At 49.5% G+C, this 27,567-nt stretch overlaps 1 protein-coding gene across 14 annotated transcripts in view; it reads left to right on the top strand.

Moving 5' to 3' along the window:
• The window catches only part of LOC123344354 (ankyrin repeat and fibronectin type-III domain-containing protein 1-like), a 596,720-nt gene that overhangs the window by 551,464 nt on the left and 17,689 nt on the right, over nt 1-27,567 (top strand). For 13 of the 14 annotated variants that reach the window (XM_044980488.1, XM_044980475.1, XM_044980476.1 and 10 more), the window contains 6 exons: nt 18,035-18,236; nt 18,987-19,194; nt 22,542-22,736; nt 22,983-23,096; nt 24,459-24,556; nt 26,586-26,676. In XM_044980488.1, coding sequence (XP_044836423.1) covers nt 18,035-18,236; nt 18,987-19,194; nt 22,542-22,736; nt 22,983-23,096; nt 24,459-24,556; nt 26,586-26,676 — 908 coding nt within the window. Of the gene's footprint in view, nt 1-14,624; nt 14,645-18,034; nt 18,237-18,986; nt 19,195-22,541; nt 22,737-22,982; nt 23,097-24,458; nt 24,557-26,585; nt 26,677-27,567 lie in introns of those variants that run through there. The other variant, XM_044980487.1, reaches the window with a different exon arrangement.

Raw genomic sequence — 27,567 nt, 5'->3', positions numbered from 1 at the left:
TTAAAACCAGCCATATTTAGCGTGTTCTTCTCTGGTCAGGGAGGGGATCCCACAGCACAACTAGTAAAAAAACAAAACAAAACCAATGTAATTAAAGGGCCTCAGCACTGGATGTTCCCATAACAAGAACATTTACCCCAGGCTTCCTCACTCGGATATTTAATACTGAGCAGCAATTAGAGCAGGCCTGCACAACTCGTAAAGCGACATTACTCCAAAGATAACAGCTGAGGGCCGAAACCCCCCGGCCCCGCAGAAACACCCCCCCCAGCACCTCCCGGCCCCGCGGAAACACCCCGCCCCAGCGCCACCCAGCCCTACAGAAACAAACCCTCCTTCCCCAGCACCGCCCCACCAAAACAGCCGTGGGCCAAAAAGGAAGGTTGGGGGTGGGGAGGTGATACTTGATTTTAAATCAACCAGGGGCTCCCAGCTGAAGAGGTGGCTGAGAGCCCTCAGGGGCAAATTAAAGGGCCTGGGGCTCCGGCAGCTGGGGGAACCCGGAGCTTTGCGGGGCTGGGGCAGGCATTTAAAGGGCCCAGAGCTCCTGCCGCTGAGGGGAGCCCAAGCCCTTTAAATCCAAGCCCCAGCCCGGCCGCTGGAGACGCGGCCGGGATTCAAAGGGCTCTGGGCTGCCCGCAGCGGCGGGGAGCCCAGAGCCCTTTACATCTCAGCTGCGGCCGGGATTCAAAGGGCTCTGGGCTGCCCGCAGAGCGCCGTGTGCGCGGGATTTAGAATCCCCCCGCGGGCCGCACAGTGAGCCTTCGTGGGCCGCATGTTGAGCAGGCCTGAATTAGAGGCTGGCGGTGTGAGGAATGCAGTGGGGAGATCTTAGCCTCTCTACTATGTGATGGTGGAGATGCTATGTAAAGCTACAATACATAGGTGCTGGTCTCTCCTAGCCAGAGCTGCTGTGGTGCTGGGTGTGAGGAGCACCCAGCTACTCCAGGCCTAGTCTTCCCCAGCAGGATGCACTGTAGGGAGCATAGGGGAATGCTGGCTGGGGGGCAGCTCTCACCTGTATCAGGCCAACCAAGTGGACCAAGCCAAGACTTACAGCTGGGAGCATCTGAAGGAGCACCCTTGTCTACCATGAGCAGCCTTTCCCAGCAGGAGGCACTGTAGGGAATGGTGTGGGAGCTCCGCCTGTGCTTGGTGCTATTCCAGTTCCCTCTGCACCAAGCAGCAGTCACTGCAGGCAATGGCTCCCACTTATGCCAATCTCAGAACAGCCCAGAAATGACAGGCCAGATCTTCTGCTGAATAAGCCAGCAACACTCTACTGAAGCTGGTGGAGCTGTACACCAGCTGAGGATCTGGCCTGACACCTTGACATTAATTCTTTCCTGCTGCATCTCCTGTCTGACACAGATCTTTGGATGGAGCCACCAAGAGATTCTGGGGTTTCACTTTCCCTCACCCTTAAAGGCTAATTGAGGGAGCTGCCCTGAGGAGAAAATGCAGCATAGGGACTGTTTGTCAGCCAGTGCCTGGCTGTAACAAGAACCCACTGATGGACAATATTATTAGCGCTGTCAAGTTGAAAAAAAGATCTGGCTGTTGCATATAGTGCCTAGTCATTATCACGGCAGAGAAATTCTCCAGCATGCTGGAAGCAGTGTTATCTACTGCTCACTGGCGCACCCGGGTATATAAACATATGCACAGAGACAGTGTGTGCATGTTAGCACTTCTTGTGAACTGCTGTCGTGTGAGTAGATCACAGACAGAGTAGACCCTGATGATGGCAGTGGCTGGGAGAATCAAAGGAGGCTGAAGGAATGAAGGGTCCAGTTTCTATTGAACTTCAGTGTGGGTCTCAGCAGCCCCTTAGGCTCTTTTGAAAAGTCCCAACCACAGTGTTGAATTTGGGCACTTGCATTATCATATGGCAGCAAAATGTGTTCCAGCCCCACGCTCCCAAAGTTACTGTTGTCTCAGTGAAGCAGTGCACGTTGTGGAGATCAGGCCTGTAGCAGACTGATGGCTCAAAATACCTCAAAAAGTCTCAGAGTTTAGGACCAGTGTATTAGCTTTTTGAATGACTTCAGTGCTGGTTAAATGTGCTGGATGGAGAACTCTGGAAAGCATGCATCCCTGGACCAGGCAGAGCACCTATGTGAGGACACTCCATGCCGCCCTGCCAGTGGGACCCTGCCTAGGCATGTGAGGATGTGACTGATTAGGGCCTGATTCATGCTTGCCCTGCTACATGCTTGCATCCAGCACATGGGCTGAAAGGAAGGTAACTTGCACGCCCCTTATGCTGGGACTGGTTTGGCCAAGCTGCCCTAACTTGCTTCCCAGCCACTGTAATGAATTCCCCCTGCCATAAGTCCCTTGCTTCTCTGTGGCCAGCCTCAAACAAGGGGACCAGTGAATGCCGAGCATAAACATGGGTTTAGTGAAGAGTACAGATTTCCACTAGGAAACAGACTGAGGCCCTTAGAGTTTAAATAAGCGTGTGTATTCCTGATAGCGAATTGTTTGGGGTTTGTTTTCAAATCTACCAGTCTGTCGTTGAGAAATAAAACTGCCACTGCCTTGTGTGACCTTGGGTCTGTCATTTCACCTCCCTGCATCTCTTGGTTCCCCTCTCAGCCTTTGGCTAGTTAGACTGTGGAGTCCTCGAGGCAGGGACTGTCTCTTACTATGTGTCTGCAGACCCCAAGCATGGCGGGGCCCTGATCTCAGCAGGGGCCTTCTACAAATAACAAACAAGGATAAAACAATAAGCAATTGCTACTAGTTCTGTAGACCCTACAAAAATGCAGTCCATTGTGCTGCTCCTGCTGGCTTTGCAGTGGCAGTGAACTAACAAACGCTTCTCCCTGGGCTGGGCTGACATCCTTAACTATTCTGAAACACAAACAAAAATGTATTGACATGACTTCATCTATATAAGTTAAAGTTGTTATTGCTAAACAAAACAGGCATGTTAATTTATACTTCATTCTAAACAAAAACCAGACAAGTTTACCTAATGGGAAAAGGAGAAAGTGTGTACGAGACAAAACCCTAGGCCTGATTTCCAATGTGCCTCAACCCCAGGTTCCCAGATGTATGGGCAGTTTTCAATGCACGCCAATGGGTTTTCCATTCTGGAATTCCAGCACCAGTGTCTACTAGTGTTAGAAGCTGTCACTTGCATATGCCGGTGGTGGCACATGGGAAGTGGGTGGAGGTGTATGCAAAATTGCCTGTGTACAAAGGGGACCAGGTTCTGATAATCAGGCCCAGAACTGGCACATTTTCAGGACAGGATTTCCAACTGGAGAGCCTAAAAAGCAAAATATCAGGGGACATTTTCACATGCCCTTATGCACATTGACTACCCTTGTACTGCCCAGGAATGATCTCATTGATGTCAGCGGGACTACTCATGGAGTTAGGTGTTATTCAGTATGAGGTGAGGTTATCGGAATCCGGCCCAAAGCTATCCAGCCTATTGGGCTGGTGCTCTTAACATTGTCTGGGGTTTTTATTGGTGTCCAATAAAACACCACTAAACGGTGCATTAATTTTTTGGTTTGAATGTCTCAACCTTTATACTTGAGGTTTGCTTACGCCGGAGAGAACCCTTTGATAAAAACAAAGCCAGAAGTTGCACAGTGGGGTAGGGTTTCTGCTGTCTGTTACTCTGCGCACATCTAGTGTGCATTCCCTGCCTTCCCAGTGGCTTTGGGATTACTCCCAAGTCCTGGTCTTGTCTGTGGTATGTGCACAACTCAGGCTAGATGGCTGCAGTGTTTATGCAAGATCGCTTTGCAGGGGGAAAGCAGAGGAGCATCCAGAGAGACTGAGGCTTAGGTGGGCCTGATCTCTCCAGGGCTGCTCCATCCGTATGGTGGGAAGGGTGGGAGGGTTGAGGATGGAGCAGAGAAGCCCCTTGTGACAGGTTGGGACTTTCACCTGACGTGCTGGAATTACCTCTGAGCCCATTTTCCATGCCAGCTTGGGACTTCCAGAACCCTGCCTTGTTGAGCCAGACATGCTAGTCTGCTGCAACACAGACCCAGGTCTGGTCCATGCCCCCAAAGCTGCAGACTTTAACTAAAAACTACTCAGCAGGTCACCTATCTCCAGCACCCAGATACCCAGCTCACAATGGGATCCAAACCCCAAATAAATCCGTTTTACTCTGTATAAAGCTTATACAGGGTAAACTCATGAATTGTCCGCCCTCTAGAACACTGATAGAGAGATATGCACTGCTGTTTGCTCCCCCAGGTATTAATCACTTACTCTGGGTTAATTAATAAACAAAAGTGATTTTATTAATTATAAAAAGTAGCATTTAAGTGGTTTCAAGTAATAACAGACAGAACAAAATAAGTCACCAAGCAAAATAAAGCAAAAACACACACGTCTAAGCCTAATACATTAAGAAATTGTTTACAGGTAATATCTCACCCTCAGAGATGTTCCAATAAGCTTCTTTCACAGACTAGACTCCTTCCTAGTCTAGGCCCAATCCTTTCCCCTGGTACAGTCCTTGTTAGTTCCAGCAGACATCTCAGGTGGAAAGCAGGGGTTTTCTCATGACTGGCCTCCTTTTGTCTTACTCCACCCCCTGTTATAGCTTTGGCACAAGGTGGGAATCTTTTGTCTCTCTGGGTCCCCACCCCTCCTTTTAAATGGAAAAATACCAGATTTAAGATGGATTTCAGTATCAGGTGACGTCACATGTTGCTGCAAAATCCCTAGCTGCATGCGAAATAGCGTGTTCACACTTGCGGCGCTATTTGGAGCGGTGCACTCTGGGCAGCTATCCCACAGAGCACCTCTTTCTCTTTTGCCGCTAAGACTCGTGGGAAGGCGAAAGGGGTCGCTGGGCATCCTGGGTCCTGTCCCAATGCCCCATGATGCATTGCTTCACATCCCAGCAATCCCCGTGCTTCTGTCCACATTTGGCGCCATCTTTCAATGGTTTGTGTACTATTCACCCTGCCGTGCCTCTTTCGGGCTGCAGGAATGGATCCCAGAGCTGTTGACCTTGCACTGACCAACACGTCACTAGTGGCGGTGAAGTTATTCCTTAAACTACAAAGGCAAGAGGAGTGTGACATTGATCTCGCCACTTATACTAGCTATGACACGAGATTGCTTGTGGCATTCACAGAGGTGCTGACCACAGTGGAATGCCTCTTTTGGGCTCAGGAAACAAGCACTGAGTGGTGGGATCACATCATGATGCATGTCTGGGATGACGAGCAATGGCTGCAGAACTTTCGCATGAGGAAAGCCACATTCATGGGACTGTGTGATGAGCTTGCCCCAGCTCTGCGGTGCAAGAACATGAGAATGAGAGCTGCCCTGCCACTGGAGAAGCGCATGGCAATTGCACTGTGGAAGCTGGCTACTCAAGACTGCTACCAATCAGTCTCTAATCAGTTCGGCGTGGGAAAGTCGACCATTGGAGTCGTGCTGATAAAAGTGTGCAGGGCCATTAATCGCATCCTGCTCCAGAAGACCGTGACTCTGGGCAACGTGTGTGACATTGTGGGTGGCTTTGCACAAATGGGCTTCCCTAATTGCGGAGGGGCGATCAATGGCACGCACATTCCAATTCTGGCACCAGACCACCTAGCCACCAAGTACATTAATCGGAAGAGGTATTTCTCAATCGTTCTCCAGGTGCTTGTAGATCACCGTGGGCATTTCACAGACATTAACGCAGGCTGGTCCGGAAAGGTGCATGACGCACACATCTTTCAGAACACTGTCCTGTTCAGGAAGCTGCAAGCAGGGACTTTCTTCCCTGACCAGAAGATCACTGTAGGGGAAGTCGAAATGCCCATTGTGATCCTGGGAGATCCTGCCTACGCCTTAATGCCGTGGCTCATGAAGCCATACACGGGGCAACTTGACAGCAGCAAGGAGCGGTTTAACAACAGGCTGAGAAAGTGCAGAATGACTATGGAGTGTGCATTTGGCCATTTAAAAGCCCGCTTACGATGCCTGTATGGGAAGCTGGACATGGCCAATAACAATATTCCTATGCTTATAGCCGCATGCTGTACGCTCCATAATGTTTGTGAAGGGAAGGGTGAAAGCTTCACTCAGGGCTGGACCGCAGAGGCTCAGCACCTGGAGGCTGAGTTTGAACAGCCAAAGACAAGCCAAAGAGGGGCACAGTGTGGGGCCATAAGAATCAGGGATGCTTTGAGGCAGCAATTTGAAGCTGAAAGCCACTAGCATTTGTTGTTATGCTCAGGACTGCAGTGCTTGTAATGCTAGGAGGTGACTGGTGCACATGATGCAAGAAGGGGCCTTAACATAATTGTATGTTGCTTTGCAGTGCTTCACTTAATAGAATAAAGATTGCTTTCAAACAAACACAATTCTTTTATTGAAAGACAACAACCAGAGGAGAGAGTCAAACAAAAAAAATCATCAGCAGGGAGGGGGATGAGGGAGGGCGAAGTCTCAAGAGGAGGAGGGGTCCCGGGATGGCTACAGATTTGTGTATGTCCAGGGATCATACCCAACCTTCTTCTTTGGAGTACAATGAAGCGGGTGCTGTACTTCAGCAGGGCCAAACTGCAGAGGGATGGGTGTTGAGTGCAGTGGATATTGGGAGTTCACAGTGCTGGACTGTGAGGAGGGAGGAGTGGAATGCTGCGGGTAGAGAGTGGAGTCAGGAGGTTGATAAGAGTGTGTTGGCGGTGGGGGAGAGGCTCATGGGAAAGAATTTTGTGACGGCAGCTGCAGCGGAGGGTGGCACAGAGCTGCTCGGTTTGAAGAGCTAGTATCGCCTGGAGCGTGTCCGCTTGGCGCTCCATAACTGTTAAGAGCCACTCCGTGGCTTCTTTCTGGTGTGCCGCGTTCTCTTTTCGGTCCCTCTTCTCGCTTTCCTGCCACCCCTTCAATTCTTTTTCTCAGCCGCGGAGTGCATCATAACCTCATGCAGAAAGTCCTCCTTAGTCCTTCTTGGCCGCTTTCTAATTCTGCGCAGCCGTTCTGCCACCAATAACAAAGAGGAAGGCTGGGCTCCCAAAGTCATCTCTGTGAAGTTTAAATGCAACATTTTACAGAAGCAGTATTGTTTGCAACACAGACAACACTGAGTCAGTGCTTTAAAACACAGCCGGTACTCACACACCTGACACTAACTGGCTCACCCCAGGCAAGCACACATGAGCCACAAGATGCCCAAAATGGTGAGTAGCTGCAGGGGCAGGGAAAATCTCTGTTCCTGGACCTTGCTGTACACTGGGCACGTGGCTCTTGGGCACTTGGGGAGAGCCAGGTAGGTTGGGCCTGATAATCATTCCTGTCCCCACCCTTTCCACAGGAGGTGATCATTATGGAAAATATCTCGCTGCTGAGGGTGAGCAGGGAATCAAGGGAAGGTCTTCTCCAAGCCTGCAGCTTCCGCCCTGGCGCCTATGCGGCTAGCCTGTGTGCAGCTATGGTCCCCTCATCCGTGACGGCAAAGTGCGCAGGAAAGTTACCGTTAATGGGGCAAGAAACAAAGCAGCTCTACCGAGGAACCTGCAGCAGTGGATTGCCCAGTATCTCCACAAGAGTTTCCTGGAGATTCCCATGAAGTGAGGGAGTGAATCGACAGCCTGTTCCACCGCTCAGGCTAGGCACGAGGTAGGAGACAAGCCTGCTTTCTGCAACCTTCCTGCCCTCAACAACTCGCTTCAGCAATTCCCAAAATCAGATCCACTTACCAGGGGCTTCCTCTCCTGTTTGCGCTTCGCCAACTCCAACTGCTGTGACTGGCTAGGCTCCTCCAGGGTAGAAAAGAGCTCCTGGCTGCATGCATCTCTGACCTCCGAGTCATCCTCTGCCTCTGGATCCCCTTCCCCTCTCTTCATCCAAGATTGCCTCCTCCTGCCTGGGTCTACTCTCGACTGGCACGCGAGCCAACAAAGTATCCACAGGGGTCTTCACAGTGGAGGTGGGGTCACCGCTGAGTATCGCGTCCAGCTCTTTGTAGAACCGGAAGCTCGTGGGCGCAGCACTGGAGCAGCAGTTTGCCTCCTGAGGCTTGCGGTAGGCGTTCCGCAGCTCCATCACTTTGACCCTGCACTGCAATGTGCCCCGGTCATGGCCCTTCTCTATCATGCATCGTGAAATCTGTCCATAGGTATCATAATTCCTATGGCTGGAGTGCAGCTGGGACTGGATAGCCTCCTCTCCCCAAATGCCGATGAGGTCCAGCAGCTCGGCATTGCTCCAAGCGGGGGATCACCTGGTGCGTGGAGCAGGCATGGCCACTTGGAAAGATGCACTGAGACCACTGCACACATCACCGAGCAAACAGGAAAGAGACTTTCAAATTTGCAAAGGAATGTACGGGATGGGGCTGACGGTTGGTCACCTGAGGGCAGGGCAGTAGAGTTAAAACCGATGGCCAGAGAGGTGAGAACAAGCATTGTGGGACACCTCCCATTCATGAATCCTGTTCTCATCAGCAAAGGAAGTTGCAAGTTAATTGTAGGTAACATGGATAGATTTGGTGGCTACCACTTCTGGAAATTTTGGCAGCACATTCTCCATGGCATTGACCTAAAAGCTTACCTGACTGTCCCACTGGAGAGTTCTCTATCCACATCCTTTCCACCCAGAGTCTTTTTTCTACCTTCCAAAGGGTTAATGCCCTGCTCGCCCGCTCTCTCCCCACAAAGCCTCACAACATTTTTTGTGCTGCGTAAGGCTGTAGACAGCAGGGAGCAGCTTCTCTAAGTAACGAGCTACCCACACTGGTTCTGCAGACAGAAGGGACGGTGTTGAGCTCATGTCTGCCACTCTGTTCTGGAATCTGCCCATTCTTGCCAGCACCAACAGGCGGAGGGATGAGCTAATCATTTCCAAGCCCAGTGTCTAAAAGGGGTGGGGGTGGAGGACATGGGAGGGCTAAACAAGTTCATTGAACTGCTTTAGTCTTTATTTTCAGCCCCTGCAGAGACTCTTTCACACCAACCCATTCACATTCAGACCAGGGGCGGCTCCAGGCCCCAGCACGCCAAGCGCGTGCTTGGGGCGGCAAGCCGCGGGGGGCGCTCTGCCAGCGCCGCGAGGGCGGCAGGCAGGCTGCCTTCTGCAGCTTGCCTGCAGAGGGTCCGCTGGTCCCATGGCTTCGGTGGACCTCCCGCAGGCGTGCCTGCGGAGGGTCCGCTGGTCCCGCGGCTTCGGAGGACCTCCTGCAGGCACGCCTGCGGAGGCGGACCCTCCACAGGCAAACCACTGGAGGCAGCCTGCCTGCCGTGCTTGGGGCAGCAAAATCCCTAGAGCCGCCCCTGATTCAGACCCTGCTGGCAGAAGAACTGGGATGCAGCTTGGACTAGCCACCAAGCAACATCTGGACATAGGTAGTCATATATATGGGCAGAGACAAGTCATTACCCATATAAGGCTTGATTTTCAAGGATATTGAGCACCTGCAGCTCCTATTGACGTCAGCTGGAGTTATGACTGCTTGGCTTTTCTGATAATAAGGCCCAAGGTCTATCTGTAGTTTGCCAGGTCTGTATCTTCTTTCTTGGAACCTAGACGGCTCTCCCAGATGCCACGATGCTAGGTCCCTTCCATATTACATCCCTCTATGCTTCTGGTCTAGCTTGGAATGAAATGGTTCATTCCATTGTGCTCTCAACCTGTCTGCCCTGCTAACAGGGTAAAACAGCCCTGTCTGAAATGGACTAGCTCTGCCGAAGAGTCTAAGAGGATACACCCTTAAATTAAATACAGTTAAAAATCGTATAATTACAACAATTATTAACGCTATTTACTAGGCCAAGTTCACAGAGCATTGGAAACATAAACATGGAATATACAGAAACCACATCGTTGTGAAGTACCCAGTGGATTTGCTTGTGTTTGAGGGAAACTTTGTTACAGAGAAAGAGAGAGATGAAGTTAAAAGATCTTTTGCACGTCTGTTCTGAGGCCTGTAATTAAAAAAATTACACTGGTTAATTGTCTGGCCGTCCCTCATACTTCATTTAAAAGGACCTCAGCCTTTGGGTATAGGCTGATGTGACCCACCAGGTTCTGATTCGTGCATGAACTTTCGTGTTACATCACTGCCATTCCATGCTGCCATGCGTGCACACACACATGTGTACATACACAGACATGCACACATACAGAGCTGCTAGTGGTCCAAAGTCCCAACTTGTGGTTGTGTCCTTTCTGTTGTGCTTGGAGCAACTTTATTTACAAGTCTGGAGGCAAGTAATTAAAAGCAAGAACTGATTGTGTTCAGCGCAAGATGAATTTAGCTGAGCTTCATTGAAACTGCAAGAGCAAAGAGGGCAGTTGTCTGACTCCTCAGAAACCCCTCCTAACTAATTCTCCCCAGTAGGAGCAGGTTACATCATCAGGAGAAACTCTTATTGGCTGATCATGCCCTAAGGGCGTGACACTTGTGTGCTGTTTTCACATAACTGCTCCACAGCAAGGCGTAGCTCTGTCTAAATCAAGACCTCTTCACCAAGTCCACATGGCCCATAAATATCACACAGGACCCCTTTTTAGTTCTGGGGCAGTTAACTTATATAGATTCATCCTTCCACTCCCTAACTCCAAATTATTTCCATCTCTTTAAAAGCAAATAAAATTAAGGAAAATAACAGTGAAATTTCTAGCATATGTTAGCAGCAATTTCAAGTGTACCTGCTATAACATCCCTGTGGCCTCCGTGCCATTTCCTTATTGGATCTTGTACAACATTCATTCTTTGGACCCTGCACAACCAGCAGCAAAACACTCCAACACACCTTTCCTTAACAGAGTGTGGCCTCTGCAGTGATGGACACTTCAGAATTAAATAGGTTGCAGGGATCTATTGAGCAAAGGGCCCGATCCAGCTTCCACTTCAGTGGGAATTTTACCATTTACTTCAGTGGGAATAGAACTGGGCCCTCATTTCTCTTTCCCTGGAGTGGGAGGATATTGGCACTCACCGGGTTAAGAGACACAAGCAAGGTTGACTTCTCATGCTGCAGCTAGTGGATGATGCATGTGAGAATAAGAGGGGAAGGTTGCTGTCCAAGGGGAAGTGTGCTTCAGATTTTTTCAGGGGTTCATTAGTTATTTTTCCTAAAATACAATAAAAACATTCTGCCACTTCCCCAGGTCTAGCCCATTGCTTGGGACCAGCTTGCTTGATATGGTGGTCATAGGTGAAATCCACTCCAATGTAGAGCCCTAGGCATGGCCCAAGTGAAGTCCCACTTCAGCCTCCAGCTGGCCCTCTGTAGAGGGGCAAGCTTCTCTCACATGTATTCTTTACATCCTTTCCCCATGCAACATGGCCACAATAGCAATCAGCGGGCCAGAGCCACTCCCATTAGAGCTCCCTATGTGCAGCAATGACAGGTTGTTCTCCAGGAAGTGGAATCCACATCCCTTCCCCTTGATCAGAAACAGCTGGAATTTTCAGCACAAATCCCAGAGGGCATGTGGTGGGATAATTCAGATGAGGTGTGAGAGTCTGGGGGCCTCTGAGATGGAAAGGGTTGATGTTACTAATGTGATGCTGTGTTCAGGGAGAGGCAAGCTGTTACTGTTCTGGTTGTTCTCCTGTGTGGTACTTTTGAATAGGCGTCTTTTTAGGTGATAAAGCAGCAATAAACAGTGATGCACATGTAATACCAACAGACCCCGGTGGTGAGCAGGTGGAATCAAACCTGGGATCTTTAGAGCTTAGTGCATGAACCTCTACTGCATGAGCTAAAAGCCATATGGCCCTTAACTAAGGCTGTAGAGCAGACTCATTAATCTCTCTCTCTAAGTGGTCTCGGTGCCACTAGATGGGACAGAACACCACACGCAGGAGGTGTGTGGGTTACTCACACAATGCCCTGGGAGTAGTCAGGAGGAGCGGAGAATCCTCTTTGTACTGTGTGGTTTGTCCGGTAGGAGTTGGGTGGGGTTCATCACATAGGGACAGGTGAATCTCAGTTGTTCAGAGGTTTGACTCAGATAAGCACCCAAGATGCACATCTAAATGAGCCGGCCCCCTCCATTGGTTCGGCTGGACAAGAGTCTTGTGAGAGTAAAGATCCTTTCTAACCTATGTTCTGTGGTCCTACTAAAGGGAGGGAGTGTGAACTCTACATAGCTCATGGACTCTGTCTGGAAAAGAGACCTGCTTGCAAAGGAAAATTATTTGTTCTTTCATTTTTGATTGTCTTTGTATTACATTTTTACAGTTAACAACTCTTCCTCTCTCCCCACAAAAAAAAACCCAACCCTCTCTCCTTCCCTCTATCGCCCCAACCAACAGCAATATAGTACACAAAACCAATCCTTCAGCTAACACAGCATACAGATCCAAACCACTATAATATATATGCTCAAAGAGATGGGCCAAGACCAAATCCCCAGAGCCAGACACTCCAAACGTTGAAGTAATTTCAACCCAACTTAGAATTTCATAGTTGGTCCATTTCCATAATGGGCCAAACCAAAGCCTTTCTCCCAAACCACCCCCCAGCTCTGGCAGAATCCAGGTCGGCATCTGAATTTTGCAGCTCAGTCCTATCCCGAGCACAAACAGACCTATTAATCTGTAAAATAAACCCAACCAAATGACATGACCGGCAGGAGCCAGCCAACTTCCCCATCATTTGCAGTTTATAAATAGCACAATAATAAAAGGTAAGGTAGTTAAAGCAATTCTGCAACCCAGAGTGTCTACTCTAAAATCAGAATGATCAAGTGAGTGCAGCAGGACTGCTATTAATATCCTTATATATGATGATGGCTTCATTGACAATCATTATAACTCTCACAGCTCTCTGTGTCTCCATCTTCAGAGTATTATCTTGACATAGCCTGCTAGACATGTCACACTCTGTATAACATTCACCCCAATTTGATTCTTAACCGATAAAGTGACCTGCATGGAAAATCAGTTAAAATTCAGCATCAACATTTCTCAGTTCATATACCAGAGTATGAGGCCAACAATGAAATACATTCTGTCATGGAATCATAGAATATTGGGGTTGGAAGGGACCTCAGGAGGTCATCTAGTCCAACCCCCTTCTCAAAGCAGGACCAATCCCCAACTAAATCATCCCAGCCAGGGCTTTGTCAAGCCGGGCCTTAAAAACCTCTAAGGAAGGAGATTCCACCACCTCCCTAGGTAACCCATTCCAGTGCAATGTAGAGAAACCAAATATACCACTGCCTCAATCCTGCTTTAAGTTAAATCAATGGGAGTTTGGCTATTGATTGCAAAGGAAGTAGGATCAGACCCTTTCTCTGTGGCTGATCCACTAATAAAAACACTTATTCACATAACAGATGACTTACTTGTGAAGGACCCAGTCCTAAAGCATCTACTCAGGGAAAACTTGCATTGAAATCAAAGATGGGCTTTGCTGACATAAAACGTGAGTAAAGATAGAATCTGGTCCAGAAAGAGAGAAATCCCCAAAATTCCAATGATATCCCATAGTCCAAGATTAAAAGGATCTGTAAATCCCAGCCATTTTATACATGTTGATTACGTGTTAGAGAGGAGGAAAGACATTTTTACTCTGCTAACGAGGCATCTAGGTAATGACTTTTAGAGGTGAATAACAAGTTATAATGTAGCAGTTTGTGAAGGATTAAAGGAGGCTAAGAAAGACAAACAATGATTAATCTTAAAGTAATTAATATTTTTGTCTCCGTATAAGTAAAAATTGATATTTGTCCATGTCTTCCTGACATACACATAAAGAAATTAGATAGAAATATAAATACTCTTGCTGGAAGGTTACAACGTAACACTACTTTATTTCTTAGAATTTAGAACAATAACATACAAAAACCCCAAAACAGAGAGACAAAACAGGCTGCTCCCTAAAAACACTTTACTCCCAACCACTTTAGGCTGGCTTTCAGCAGAGCAAACGGACTGTGATCACATGCTTCCATACAGAGCCCTTTAGCCTGCGAGCAGAACCAAGAACCTACCTCCCTCCTCCTCCCCACACACCCAGAGATGGCCCCTACCCTGAAGAGCTTACAATCTAAATGGACAAGACAGTACAAGAGTAGGACTAAAGAAGTATTATTGTCCCCATTTCACAGGTGGGGAGCTGAGGTACAAAACAATGAAGTGACTTGCTCACGGTCACACAGAGCAGGGAACTGACCCAGCACTCCTAATTCACAGTCCTGTGTGTTAACCAAAAGACTATCCTCCCTCTCTTTTTTTTTTTTTTTTTAAAGAAATCACTTAGCTGCCAAGTCCAGAATTCAGTTGTCCTTGTTTCACCCACATGTCACTGATGAAAATTCCACCTTTAAGATGTGTTTTTAGGAGTTACAAGGGAACACTCAGTATTTCCAGCACTTGTGATTTTATTGTGAGTCTTGCAATATTTGGTGTTTTCTTAAAGCCCTAGCTCCTGGAGTCATGATGTTATGTGAAAATCTTGGATTTCGTTTAAATCAAAGTAAATTTCTAATCCTTGTGGTTGGAGAGAAAAGCTTGCAAATGTGAATCCAAAAGGCTCAATAAACAGAAGGCAAAAAAAAAATTCCTCACAATTAATTTTTTTCTTCGTAATCCCTTGATTTTAAGCCAATCTCCTGATTTTTGGGCCTGACTCATGATTTTTTTTTTTTGATGGCTTGGGATTGGTAATACTGGAACACACAAAATCCAGAGCTCAGGACTTGCCAGGTAAGCGAAGGAGAAGCTGATTCTCAGAGCAAATTGCCTGCATATGTAATTGTGTTTATAATTGCTAAGCATGCCCATATCGGACAAGCTGTGGGGTACAAAAAGACATTCTGATCACTAGCTCTGATTGCAGAGAAGAGTAAGAAAAATCCTTTTGAGATGTCTCCATCATAAAAAGGAACAGTTCATCCTAACTGGTTTGGGACTTGGCCCTGCACTCCTCAGTCAACCCACACTGGCTTCCCTTGAATGTCTGATGCAGAAAAAGGCTGCCTAAATCAGCTTGGCCATTTGAAAATATTGGAAACCTGAGTGCTTCAGAGTTGTTTGGAAGATAACAGTTGTTTTAAAGATGCTCGGTTAATGTCCCAGGGTATTAAATCAACTCTTAAGTGCAATAAAGAGCCTAGTTCACAATGACTTTTAAATGTCCCAGTCTGTGTTTTCTAACAGCAAAACAGATTATTTCGCTCCCCTTCTGTATCATCAGAGTTGGCCCTTGCTTAGGCTGTGTTTATACTACAAACTTACTTCTGCTGGCATAGCTACATCAGTCCTTGTGCAAAGGGTTCTGATCACTGACTGTGCTGGCAAAAGTCCCTTGTGTAGATGCAGCTATATTAGCAAAGTTGTGCTTTTAGCAGTATAGGTTGTTTCGCTTATTGGGGGCAGTTTTATTATATAGAACTAAGTGCAGCTTTGCCAATATAGCAGCATTCACACTAGGAGCGCTTTGCCAGTGTAGTATCCAGTACTCCTATACTGGCAGAGCGCTCCTGGTGTAGACATGGCCTTAGAAGTCTCATTAGAAGTGTTATCTCCCAGTGAGAGGCTGGAATAATGACAGGTATTTCCAAACACTATTGAGAAAAGCACTTTATTCTACAAGCAGTTTCTCTGATGATTTCTGTAAGACTTTACAGACAAAGGCTCTCCTCAGGTTGAGTGAAAGTGGCACAGTTGGGTCCTTGCCACTTACCTAGCTACAAAGTCTAAGATCACTGGAGTTTTCCTTGAATGATATGGGATCTTTGCAAACCCTTAAGTTTTATTGTATAAAAGCTTTCACCTTGACTGAATGAGGGATGAAGGGGTAACTGAGCACAAACCCCTTTTGCCAGGCTTTTCAGTAAATGCCATATTTTGCACATGCAACTGCATGCACGTGCATTCTCAATTTTCATCTGTCAGATTGCTCCAGTGAAAATATTTCAGTGTATTTGCCCATGTACTTGCACCTAACTACATGCGCTTGTGCCTGCCCTCTTTCCGGGTCAGTACTCAGATGATTAGCCCGAGCCAGTGCCCAGGCCCTAACATCTATTTTGTTGTTTGTAGTGCACTAACTCAAGCCAAGCTAATCAGGGGCGGCTCCAGGCCCCAGCACACCAAGTGCGTGCTTGGGGTGGCATGCCGCGGGGGGCGCTCTGCCGGTCGCTGGTCGGGTGGCAGGCAGGGTGCCTTCGGCAGCCACCCCTGAAGCTAATACATGTCTGTCTATCCGGGTTGGGAGGCTCCCTCCCTGATGCATTGGAAATAGACCCTTCTAGACCTCAACCAATTCAGCTTCTATTGCCTTTCTGGTACTAGTTCTACTGCAGTGAGAGGAACCATGCTGACCAGCAGAAGATTAGACATTAGACACTGCAGCACCTTGGAGTTAAAGGGAGGGATGGGCAGATAAAAATTACTCAGGCTTCCTATACTTTTATATAACTTTCTCTTTTTAAAAAAAAATCTTTTAATCTTCACTTTTCTCAGCCTCTCTGGGTTCTGACCATACAGGAAAGTCATGGAAATCTGGCACAAAATCTCACCCAATCTGTTAGTCCAGTTTAGCACTCTAGATGTTTTAATAGGAATCCAAACTTCAGGATGCTTATTTGCATGGAATCTTGGAGCATTTATTCCCACCCCTCCCTAAATCATTGGTTAAAACGTTTGCAAATTTCATGGACTTCCAACTGAAATGAAATTGGTGGACTTCTATTCCGTTTAAATTCTTCCATGTGAGTGGAAACAACTAGTCAGGAAAAAACATGTCTTTTTGGATGTGGTGGTTTTAACTTGAGATCCTTTATTGTTTCATTTTCAAACACCGATACAATATAAATTAATTTTAAAAGCAGAAATTAATTAGGGTCTACTAAAAATTAGCTCACTATGACTCATTTGTCTATCTTGGGCCTGATTCTCCTCTTCCTCAGTGGTGTAAATCAGGAGTGACTCTGATGAAGTCAATGGAGCTACACTAGTGTAAACAGAGAAGGGAAATCAGGCTGTGTGTTCTCAAACTTGACCATATTTGACAGAAAATGTCTAGATAGGTAAATAAATCACTGTAAATAGATGGATTCTTAGTGGATGGATTTTTAGAGGTGCACAGCACTCAGCTGTCTTCTTCTCTCTTTGAAGACAGAGCAGATTTAGACCAACACTGAGTGCTGTTGAAAATCCCACCCTAATACTGAAGGACAGGCTTGTGATCCAGGTGCTGGACGAGGACCCAGGAGATCTACATCCAATTCCAGGCTCTGCCACAACTTTCCCATGTGACACTGAGTAATCTGTCTGCATCCCATGTTTGTGGGAGGAGGCCTGTGGCCAGGCGATGACTCACCGGCCCAGCACCTCCTGCTGGTTGTCCTGGGAATTAGCTCTTCCCCCCTGCAATTTGGGCCTCCCCACCCCGGGGAAGCCCCAACCCTCTATCCCCACCTTGCCTCAGTGGCTACTGCCAGTCACCATCTAACCCCTGCTCACTGGGGCAGACTGCAGTCTGTTAACCACTCATCATCAGCAAGCGGGGTTAGGACCTGCTGCCTTTGTCTATCTTTGGGCTGTCCCTCTGCAGCCTTAGTACCCATTTGTGGGCCTGTAACTCGGTCTGCAGCCTGGGGCGTTGCTAGGCTGGAGCTCCCCAGCTCCCTCTGCCCTTCCCCAGCACTACTCCACCCTAGGTACCCTCCTCAGCTTCCCAGGCAGCCAGGTCCTTCTCTCTCTCTCTCTCTCTAAGAGGCTGGAGAGAGAGTCTCTCTGTCCTTCTGGCCCACCGCCCTCTTATAAGGGCCAGCTGGGCCCTGATTGCACTGGCTGCAACTGTGGCTGCTTTGCCAGTCAGCCCAGCCTTTCCCCTGCTGCAGCCCTCTCCCAGGGCTGTTTTAAGCCCTTCAGGGCAGGAGCAGGGTAACCATCCCGCTACAAGGCTAATACTTCCCCATGGTGTTATATAGGTTCATGGGTGCAGGTGAGGCTCCCAGAAGCTGTGATGATGGGGCCAACATAGACCCACCGACATTCCTGGTAGTGTTTACAGGCCAGATTTCTGCCAGATGCTCCTCCTACATTGTGTATCATTATCTTGCTCTCTCTTGTTCCTCCATTTGCCAGGTCTTCCTTGCCTAAGATGACGCAGCAGATGCGGGACATTCAGCTGGCCCAGGCCAGGAAGCCACCAGGGCCCTCCTCCCCGAACGCCGCCAAGAGGCTTTACCGCAACCTGTCGGGGAAGTTCCGCGTCAACTACACTTCATTCGATGAGGGCAGCTTGCCAGGGAGGAGTGAGAAGGAGAAGCTACGCAAGGCCTATCTTGTGAGTGCTCTGGGCTTGTGGGTGTTCATACCAAAACGCAGCCCTGTGGTAATGCTGGGTGTACCTCAGTGTGACTCCATTGGTGGCAGAGACAAGCGGGGGTGAGTGGGCAGATCCCTGGCTATGCCCCATCCTTTGTGCACACACCCCAGCAACAGAGCTGGCTGGATGTCTGGAGGGGTGGGGGGTGAGCCGCAGTAAATTCTGTCCCTCCTGGAGCAGGTGAATCCAGTCCTGAATGGTTCTTCGGGATAGGGTCATTTGCACTTTCTTAAAACAAAGGATTAGTATTGTCAGCTCCTTGGGGCAGGGACCGTCGTTTGGTTCTGTTTGTACAGCGCCTAGCGCAGTAGGGTCCCAGTCCATGGCTGGGGCTCCTCGAGGCTACAGTAATACAAACCAATCAGTACAGGCCTAGGTGCCTGACGAATCCACCGGCATTCTGTGCACTGTTAGGCATGCAACAGCTGTGGATAACGAGCCCCTTTCCTAAGGGTGTTGTGATGTCAAGGATCAGCCCCTCTGGTAGAGATTGGCAGCAGATCCCATTCCATACCTACTTCCCTTTCAGAGCCTGTTTTGTGGATAGGCATGAGGCTCAGCTCTCCATCCACCTGGCGCTAAATACACTGAGAACCCCGTGTAATGACTTGGAATAGAGCCTAGCCAAATCTCAGTGAGGAAAGCGGGGTGAGGCTGCAATGCCCAGCACCCCGGGCTCAATGGGCCCCATTTCTTGTGTCACTGCAGTTTCAGAGCAATGCGGCTCTCTTTGAGGCTGTTGAGCTGCAGGATCTGGAGAGGGTGCAGGAGCTGCTAAAACAGTACAGCCCAGAGGAGCTGGACCTTAACACCCCAAACAGCGAGGGGCTGCTGCCGCTGGATATCGCCATCATGACCAACAATGCTCCCATTGCAAGGATGCTGCTGCAGGCCGGAGCCAAGGAGAGTCCACACTGTAAGTCACCATTACGAGGTATTTTTCTCACCCCCTCCTGCTCTGCTGTGTCTCACGTGCTGTCTTAGGTACTAATGGAGCTCCGCTTACCGTAGCATCTAGGCACCCTAATGCCTGGGCCAGTGTCTTCCTCTTTGAGAGTCCACTCTGCTCCACTGACCCAAAGGAAGAAGGCAGCGAGGATCTGGGGAAGGCTGACGGAAGGAGGCTTGTGGTGCAAGGAGTGGTGCAAAGGGAGACGTGAGATCTTGAGGGTTAGCGAGAAGGTGGCTGCATTGGGGTGACACAGGCCACTGGTTTCGGGGACTTGATCTAAAACTAGGAGGGAACCAGACAGCAGGAGTGCTCAGGAGAGATTTCTGTAAGGCCTTCCTGTGGAATGGACAGCCAAGGGCTGCAGGACAGGCTGAGCTGGGAGCATGTGCGTTTCTAAAGAGAGCACGGTAGGAATTTAAAATAGGCGGGTGATGGCACTGGGGGAGGCCAAAGTAGGAGGCCTATGTGCCCCTTCTGCCATAGATGATTGCCTTTCTGAGACTGGCAGCATGTGTTTCCTGAGGGAGGGGCAAGTGAATGTCTCTTTGCAGTGCCACTCCCAGAGCTTGCCACTTGCTACCCTTTGCTCGCCACATACAGCTGCTTGGTGAGGGGAAGGGGAGTGCTCTGTACAGCAGAGGGTGGGAAGATGGAGCTAGGAGATCCTCCCGGCCTCTCCTGGATCTCTTGTGATCTCACAGTCTCTGCCGGATAAAGGAGCTGGTGGGTAAAGACCTCCTGTGTCGTTTGCTCAGCATAGAGGTGTGGGGATTGAGTGTCCCGTAAAGAGCTGTCAAGGTTCCTTTCCCACTCTGGACTTTAGAGTACAGATATGAGGACCTGCATGTGAACCCCTAAACTGAATTACCAGCTTAGATTTGGTTTTGCTGCCACCACTCCCAAATACTAACTCCCTTCCCTGGATAGTCTTGAGAGGCTTCTTCACCAAGTTCCTGGTGAACACCGATCCAACCCCTTGGATCTTAACACAAGGAGAATTTAACCATCCCCTCTTCTTTCCCCCACCAATTCCTGGTGAGTCCAGATCCAATCCCCTTGGATCTTAAAACAAGGAAAAATCAATCAGGTTCTTAAAAAGAAGGCTTTTTATTAAAGAAAGAAAGGTAAAAATCATTTCTGTAAAATCAGGATGGAAAATAACTTTACAGGGTAATCAGATTCATAGAGCCCAGAGGAACCCCCTCTAGCCTTAGGTTCAAAGTTACAGCAAACAGAGGTAAATCCTTTTAGCAAAAAGGAACGTTTACAAGTTGAGAAAACAAAGATAAAACTAACACGCCTTTCCTGGCTGTTACTTACAAGTTTGAAATATGAGAGACTTGTGCAGAAAGATTTGGAGAGCCTGGGTTGATGTCCGGTCCCTCTTAGTCCCAAGAGCGAACAACCCCAAAACAAAGAGTACACAAACAAAAGCCTTCCCCCCACCAAGATTTGAAAGTATCTTGCCCCCTTATTGGTCCTTTGGGTCAGGTGTCAGCCAGGTTACCTGAGCTTCTTAACCCTTTATAGGTAAAAGGATTTTGGTGTCTCTGGCCAGGAGAGATTTTATAGTATTGTACACAGGAGGGCTGTTCCCTTCCCTTTATAGTTATGACAAGAGCCATGAACGGTTTGTCCAGTGCCATGGGGGAATGAGGTTCCCCTGTTTAAATGAAGTTGCTTAGTTTAATCTGTACAAGGGGGTGCCCTGTTATGCATTTATCACTCTGCCTTCAGGGATAGAGGAATATTCTGTCCTCCAGCAATGAGGCTGTGCTGTATTGGGGACTGGGCTGGGAGTGGGCCCATGCAGACAGCATGTAGTGGGGATAGCTGGCAGAAGAGCAGACAGAGACCAGGAGTTCAGACAGACAGGCGGGCTCCTTTGCCTCCAGTGGAGTCAGGAAAGCCTGCAGGCTCCCCTGGGAAGGATGGACATGGCTTAGAGCAGCTGTGAATATCAGAAGGTATCATCCCATGTGGAAAGCCAAATCACTCTCACAGGTGGGAGGGTTGAAGGCAGGGAGTGCTGCAGCTTGTTGACTCATCTGATTGGCTTGATGGCATTTCCTACAACGGCCTCTGTTCTGAGCAGGGCGGCCCTTTCCCGGGGGGGCGGCAGGCTGGGCCGGCGGACCTGCCGCAGTCATGCCTGCGGGAGGTCCACCGGAGCCCCGGGAGCAGCGGACCTGCCGCAGGCATGACTGCGGAGGGGACGCTCGGCCGGCGGCTCCAGTGGACCTCCCGCAGGCATGACTGCGGACGGTTCGCTGGTCCCGCGGCTCGGCTGGACCTCCCGCAGGCATGCCTGCGGCAGCTCAACCGGAGCCGCCGGACCAGCAAACCGCCCGCAGCTGCGGGAGGTCCAGCCGAGCCGCGCGACCAGCGGACCCTCCGCAGTCATGCCCACGGGAGGTCCGCTGCTCCTGCGGCTCGGGGGCGCCTCCCGGGCATGACTGCTTGGGGCGGCCAAATTGCTAGAGCCGCCCCTGGTTCTGAGCAGGAGGAAATACCAGCTAGCGGCAGGGAAGGGAGTTGGCTTCATGTTTTAAGGGAGTAATAGAAGAATGATCACAGTTGCTTTCTGCAGACAAACAGCATGACTTACTTTTCCTGGACTGTGGGGTATTCCAGAGCAGGAGTATTCACATTGCATAGTGGTGGGCAAATCTCAGAAGGGTCAGAGACCACAGTCAGTCCTGATCAGCACCTAGCCATTCAGACACTGATCCCAGTTCTCCAAGCCAGCTGAATTTGTGTAATGGGGCCAGGGGAGCTGGTGGGAACAGGCTGTCTCAAGGGTGCTCACCCTGCCACTTGCCCTGGGAAGTGGCCAAGTGCCTGGGAATAGACAGCAACCCTTTACTCTCCAGAAAGCTTTAGTTTGGAGCCATAGGCCAGCTCCAGCAGCCTGTGGGAAGGACACAAGCATTAGTCTGGAACACTACACCGAGGGGTGGGGACGGGAAGACAGCCTGGCCAGTAGATCTGTGACTACATGGATCTCCTGGCTGTAGGGGCACCACAGGGATCACCTCCTAAAGCCCTGTTCAAAGCCCACTCACTCCAGCTGTGTGCATGGGAGTGAGGATTTGAACCCAGGTAGCTCTGGGGCATTGGTCATGGCCGTTGCCGATGATGCTGCCTGGAGGCTGTGAATCAGGCCAAGTAGCTGATGGACGTATCACAGTGTAGATAAGGGAGGAGCACAGGGCACAGCATAGAATCAAAGACATGTTGGGGATTTGCGTGCAGTGGGCTGGACCTAACTGCCCTGTCTTCTTTCCCTCTTGCTTCCCTGCCCCTGGCAGTCATGAGCCTGGAGAGCCGGGCCTTGCATCTGGCGACGCTGGTGCGGGAGGCAGAGCAGCGAGTCAACGAGTTCACAGCACAGGTGGCGAATGAGACGCCCAACACTGACTGCTCAGAGAAGGAGAAGCAGCTGAAGTCCTGGGAGTGGCGCTACCGGCTTTACAAGCGCATGAAAGCTGGTTTTGAGCATGCCTGTGAGTGCCCCATGGACCTGCACGTGGCACGGGGTGGGGATGACAAGCACCAGCACAGGGAGCAGGTGGGAAGTGGTGCATGGCTGGAGAGTGGAACTCTGGGAAGAGAGCTGCACGGAGCTAGGGGGATTGCCATGTAAGCTGCAGATTGATACTCTCCCGGATAGTCACAGCAGAGTGCACTCCGCCCTGAGCCTCCCCATGACTGAACACTTCTGTACCTACCCCTGTCCTTTCTGTTCCCAGGTGCGCCGGACCCACCCGCTAATGTGCACCTGTCTGTGGCCAGCAGCAGTTCTGTGCAGGTTACCTTCGGGGAGCCCCTAAGTATCAACTCAGCTGTTGTCACCAAATACAAAGGTGAGGCCATGGGAGAACCGCGCACCCGTGGCCCCTACAGGATGCCAGAACAGGGCAGGCCCAATGCTCCCGTGCTCAGGGGTAGAAGGCAGCATGGTCTGATAGTTAGGGCACCAGACTAGGAGTCAGGAGAGCTGGGTTTTATTCCCAGCCCTGCCAGTGAATTTCAGTGACCTGGGGTGAGTCGTTTCCCCCTCCCCATCTGTACAGTGATAGTGGTATTAAAGTGCTGGGAACTATAGCTGGAAAGAGCTCCTGTGATGTCAGAGCCTGTGTGATTTCACTGCGGACCAGTGAACTCTGCTATGGCTTGAGGCAAGGTTTTTTTGCCTCCCTCCCCCCTTTTTCGACACAACTGTTGATAAGGAATAAAAATCCACAGGGTAGTTGCACGGCAGCCTGGTTATTACTGAATGATCCCTTTCCAGTCACTACTAATTGATACCGGACACTGGGCATTAATGGGCATGAATGTCCATAGGAATAACATTTGTAATGACATTATTAAGCCTGTGCGAGGGAATCTCAAATTCCAACTCAGGATGGGCCCCTAGCAAAACCCTGGTCCAATAACCCTGGAAACGTCAGGAAGTTTGTCTGTATATTTGAACTTTGCAGCTGGCCCGAACCTACTCTGGGCTGAACCAGGATTCGTACACACCCAGACAGAGGAGAAGTTTGGGTCTGGAGCTGAACTTTGCAACCCTCTCTCTTCCTCGGGTTGATCTCTGGATCCCACAGGAACAAGGCCCATTTGGCGCTAGCACCTGCTCCTGCAGAGGGATTTCCGATCCCTCCTTTTCAATCTGGTGTGTCCTCTAATATCTTTGGCTTTCACAAGAGTTTTCTTTTACCAGGCACCACCAAATCCTGATGTTTAATCTACTTTATCTGTTCTTCCTGTATGCCTTTCTCTCGCCTTTGTCTGGTCCATGTGTCTTTCTTTTTATCTCCGGGCTCGTCTGTCTGTCTGTCTATTTAGCCTGTCTGTCTGCCTCTCCATCTCTTTCCCCAAACGCTCTATGCTCAGTCTCTGCTACGTCCAGAAATACAGTTGAGCCCGCGGGAGCGCCTGTATTGTGCCGAATGCCTGGGGGCTCTCCAGGCAGTTGGTTTCCGATCCATATCATACCTTCTCCCATTCACTCCGCTGTGCCTTTTCTCAGACATCTCTGCAGCATACGCAGCTGGCCTGGATATATCTAGTTCTTTGATTTCATAGTCAATCCCCCTACAGCAGCTGTACCGTCCATGGCAGCCTGGTAAGCTAGCCCAGTCCGCCTGCCAAGCGCTACATCTCTCTCCTTGTTCACAAACGCCTCCCAATGACTGACAAGGCCGTGGGGCTCTCTTTGTTTGCAGTTGAGTGGAGCTGTTCCCCAACCTTCTCCCCTCCCCTCGGGGAAGTGGTGATCGACAAACTAAGAAACCTGCACTTCACCATCCAGGGGCTCATGTCGGTAAGTGAGCGCGGCGCCACATCCCTTCACTCTGAGTCATGGCAACAAGGCTGTGTGAGGGGTAAAGAGGAGTGACGGGCCCCAGGCAGAGCTGCTCTGCCCAGATGGGGGCAGTACTAGAGTCATCTGAGGGAAGCTGAGCAAGGCCGCAGCCTGTTCTTTAGCTGGCATCGCCCTCTCCAGGATTACTCCCTGCAGGGACCTGGCTCCACTCAGAGTGATAGTCACCTTTGTGTGGCCCTCTGGACTGAGGTGAATTTCAGCCTGAATGAGTCCCTGCACAAAACCCCATATGTGCCCTCTCCAGGGATTACCCATACTGTGCCCTGTGGGCATGGCACCACGTTGGGAGCCACAGAGCCCCCTGCAGCTCCAAGCAGCCATGTGGTGAGTGCATTCTCCCGGGGCTCTGTATTACAGGTGCCATATTTAGTCAGTTTGGGGCAAAATTTCCAAAGAGAGGCGAGGTGCGTCTTCCACCCGCAATTTTGAATTATGAGTTCACATGTGGATACTTGCCTCTCTGGCTCCCCAAAAACATGGCTGCCAGTTGTACCCACAAATAAAGTACTGAGCGTTTGCTCTTTTGCACAAATACCCGTGGTGCTTTTCTCCAAGAGACAAGACAAAGGAGAAGGAACCTTAAAAAGCCAAGAGACAGAACAGCACAGCCATACGCCATTATGCATATTTGAACACATATGTATGCAGTGATCTTCCCTACCTGACACTACTAGGTGCAGGGCACAGGGTTAATGGAAGAGGCGAGTGAAGGAGTCATTGTTAGTGCTGGGGAATGGTTCTGGACTGAGAGCCCAGCGCTAGGTTCAGTGCAGGGTCTATACCAGTGTAAGGCACAGGCCCCTGGGGGTGGAAAGGTCACTGGGGGAAGAGGTCATGGCAGTGCAAATCTGCTGCCACTTCCATTGCAGCTAGAGGACTGTTGGGAGTGGAGACAGTGAGCAACACTGTCCAGGAAGGGGGCAACCAGGAGGCATGCTGGTTCTGATTTTCCTCTGGGCAGCCATGCAGCCACATTTGCTGCAGATCCTGGGGACAGCACTCCAGATCAATGAGCCCCTCAGCCCTAGTGCCATGCAGGACTCCTGCTCTTTGTCATGCTGCTAGCAGTTTGGGGAAGTGACCCATCTCTCCCCAACTCCCCCCCCCCCCTCAGAGGGAATGGCTTATCCCTGTTCACAGGCAGGATGGGATCCACCAGTTTACCCTTATTTATGAGTGGCATCTTCCATATAACCCTTAGACCCCATGAAATGATAAATACTGAGGGGACTAGGGCTCTGGGTTGGGATAGGGGGTGCTGCAGGGAAAGATTGAGTGGGATTGAATGAGCTGTGTGAGAGGTGCAGGACTAAAGAGCCGGGTCAGGATCTAACACATTGTCAGAGCTGTGTGTGGGCCTGGGACAGGAGGAAGGAAGGAGTATTGTAGGTAGTGATGGGAAAGTCTTCAACAGAGCTGCAGGGCAGTGTAGGACTAGAAAGGGAGGCAGTGCTGTGAGTCAGGGTGGATGGCCAGTGATGGAGCTGCAATACCAATGGGATGTTGCAGGTCAGAGTGGAAGGGCATTAACACAGTGGGCCAAAGGGGTTTAGGGGCTTTGGAAAATCCCACAAGGTGCCTAAAATCTGGCCCACTGTGCCCCACTCTAACCAGAGCCACCATCGTCTGTTTCATGAGCACTGAAAGCTTTGGTCCGTCCATCCATCTCCCAAAAAACCCAAAAGTTCTTAATCCACAAACTCATGGCATGAGCCGTAGCTGTCCATTCTGCAGCTGCTTCTGCATGAGCACGGATGATTGCGGGCTATGTTGTTTATTTGGCCCCTCACCTCCCAGCTTGCGGCACTCTCCTCTGTGTAGCAGGAGCAGGGGGTGGATAATGCCATGAAGATGCTCCAAGGGAAGGAACCCTCCTCCTTTACAAGTGCTGGGAGCAGTGGGATGCTTTGTGTCTGTGAGACTTTCCAGTCATATTTACTGCTGCTTATTTCCCCATCCCCTGCAGGGCACGGCCTACTATGTCCAGGTGTCGGCCTACAACATGAAGGGCTGGGGACCCCCGCAAGCCTCAGTGCCACCTTTTGCTATCCCCTCCAGTAAGTACGAGCATGGGGGACTGTGCATCTGGGGGCTGCTGCCTGCCTTGTGTGCACTGGATTAGACTTCTGAGGGTGGTTGTGGATTTTACAGGCCTGACTCCCATTTATAGCAAGGCCACTTGGCACCACTCTGGCAGGCAAAAAGGACCTGAAAGTGGGAGCAAATGACTTCTACTCACTTTAAGGCCCCTTTACACTTTTTAAGCAGTGCAAAGCAGCTTTATGGTGAATCAGAAGTAGACTCTAGATATCTATCTACGTCTAGATCTTGAGATGTATGTGTAATGCTGTATATGGAAATAATGTAGAGAACTAGATCCAGCTGTAGATCTGTGTGTATAATAATATAGAGAGATTTGGATGTAGATGTATAATGTGTGTATAAATATATGTTGATCTATATATAAATCTAGATGTAGCTCAGTATATAGAACATATGTATAAATAAATGGATCTACATTCTGCTATGTGTGTATAATAATGGGTGTATACATGTACAGTAATGTGTATAGATAGTGCATCTGATTACCATTTACACTGAAATGGCTGTTCTGGCAGTGAGTCTAAATTACATTTAGACTCACTTTAAAGCCTCTTTACAGCGCAGGAGCAGTATAAAGCTGCCTTAGCATAATGGGAATCAGGTTGTGCGCATGTGTGTGTGTGCGTGTGTTTGCATTATATGTGTGCATATCGATATAGCAGGTATGTATAAATCCAGTTGAAGTTAAACAGACTATTCGTTTATTTTTATCTTCTTTAATATTACTCCCCTGTATACAAATCCCTCTCGTTCCCAGTGTAATATAGCCAGGCACCTCCCTGGGTGTTTTTAAAGCTCCTAAAAATAGTGCCAAGTCCCAGCCAAAGTTAACAGAGCTGAACTTT

Source organism: Mauremys mutica, chromosome 11 (genome assembly GCF_020497125.1).
Source record: "Mauremys mutica isolate MM-2020 ecotype Southern chromosome 11, ASM2049712v1, whole genome shotgun sequence".
Classification (NCBI taxonomy): domain Eukaryota; kingdom Metazoa; phylum Chordata; order Testudines; family Geoemydidae; genus Mauremys; species Mauremys mutica.
The sequence above is the reverse complement of the archived record's forward strand: the minus strand, read 5'-3'. Positions and strand labels throughout refer to the sequence as shown.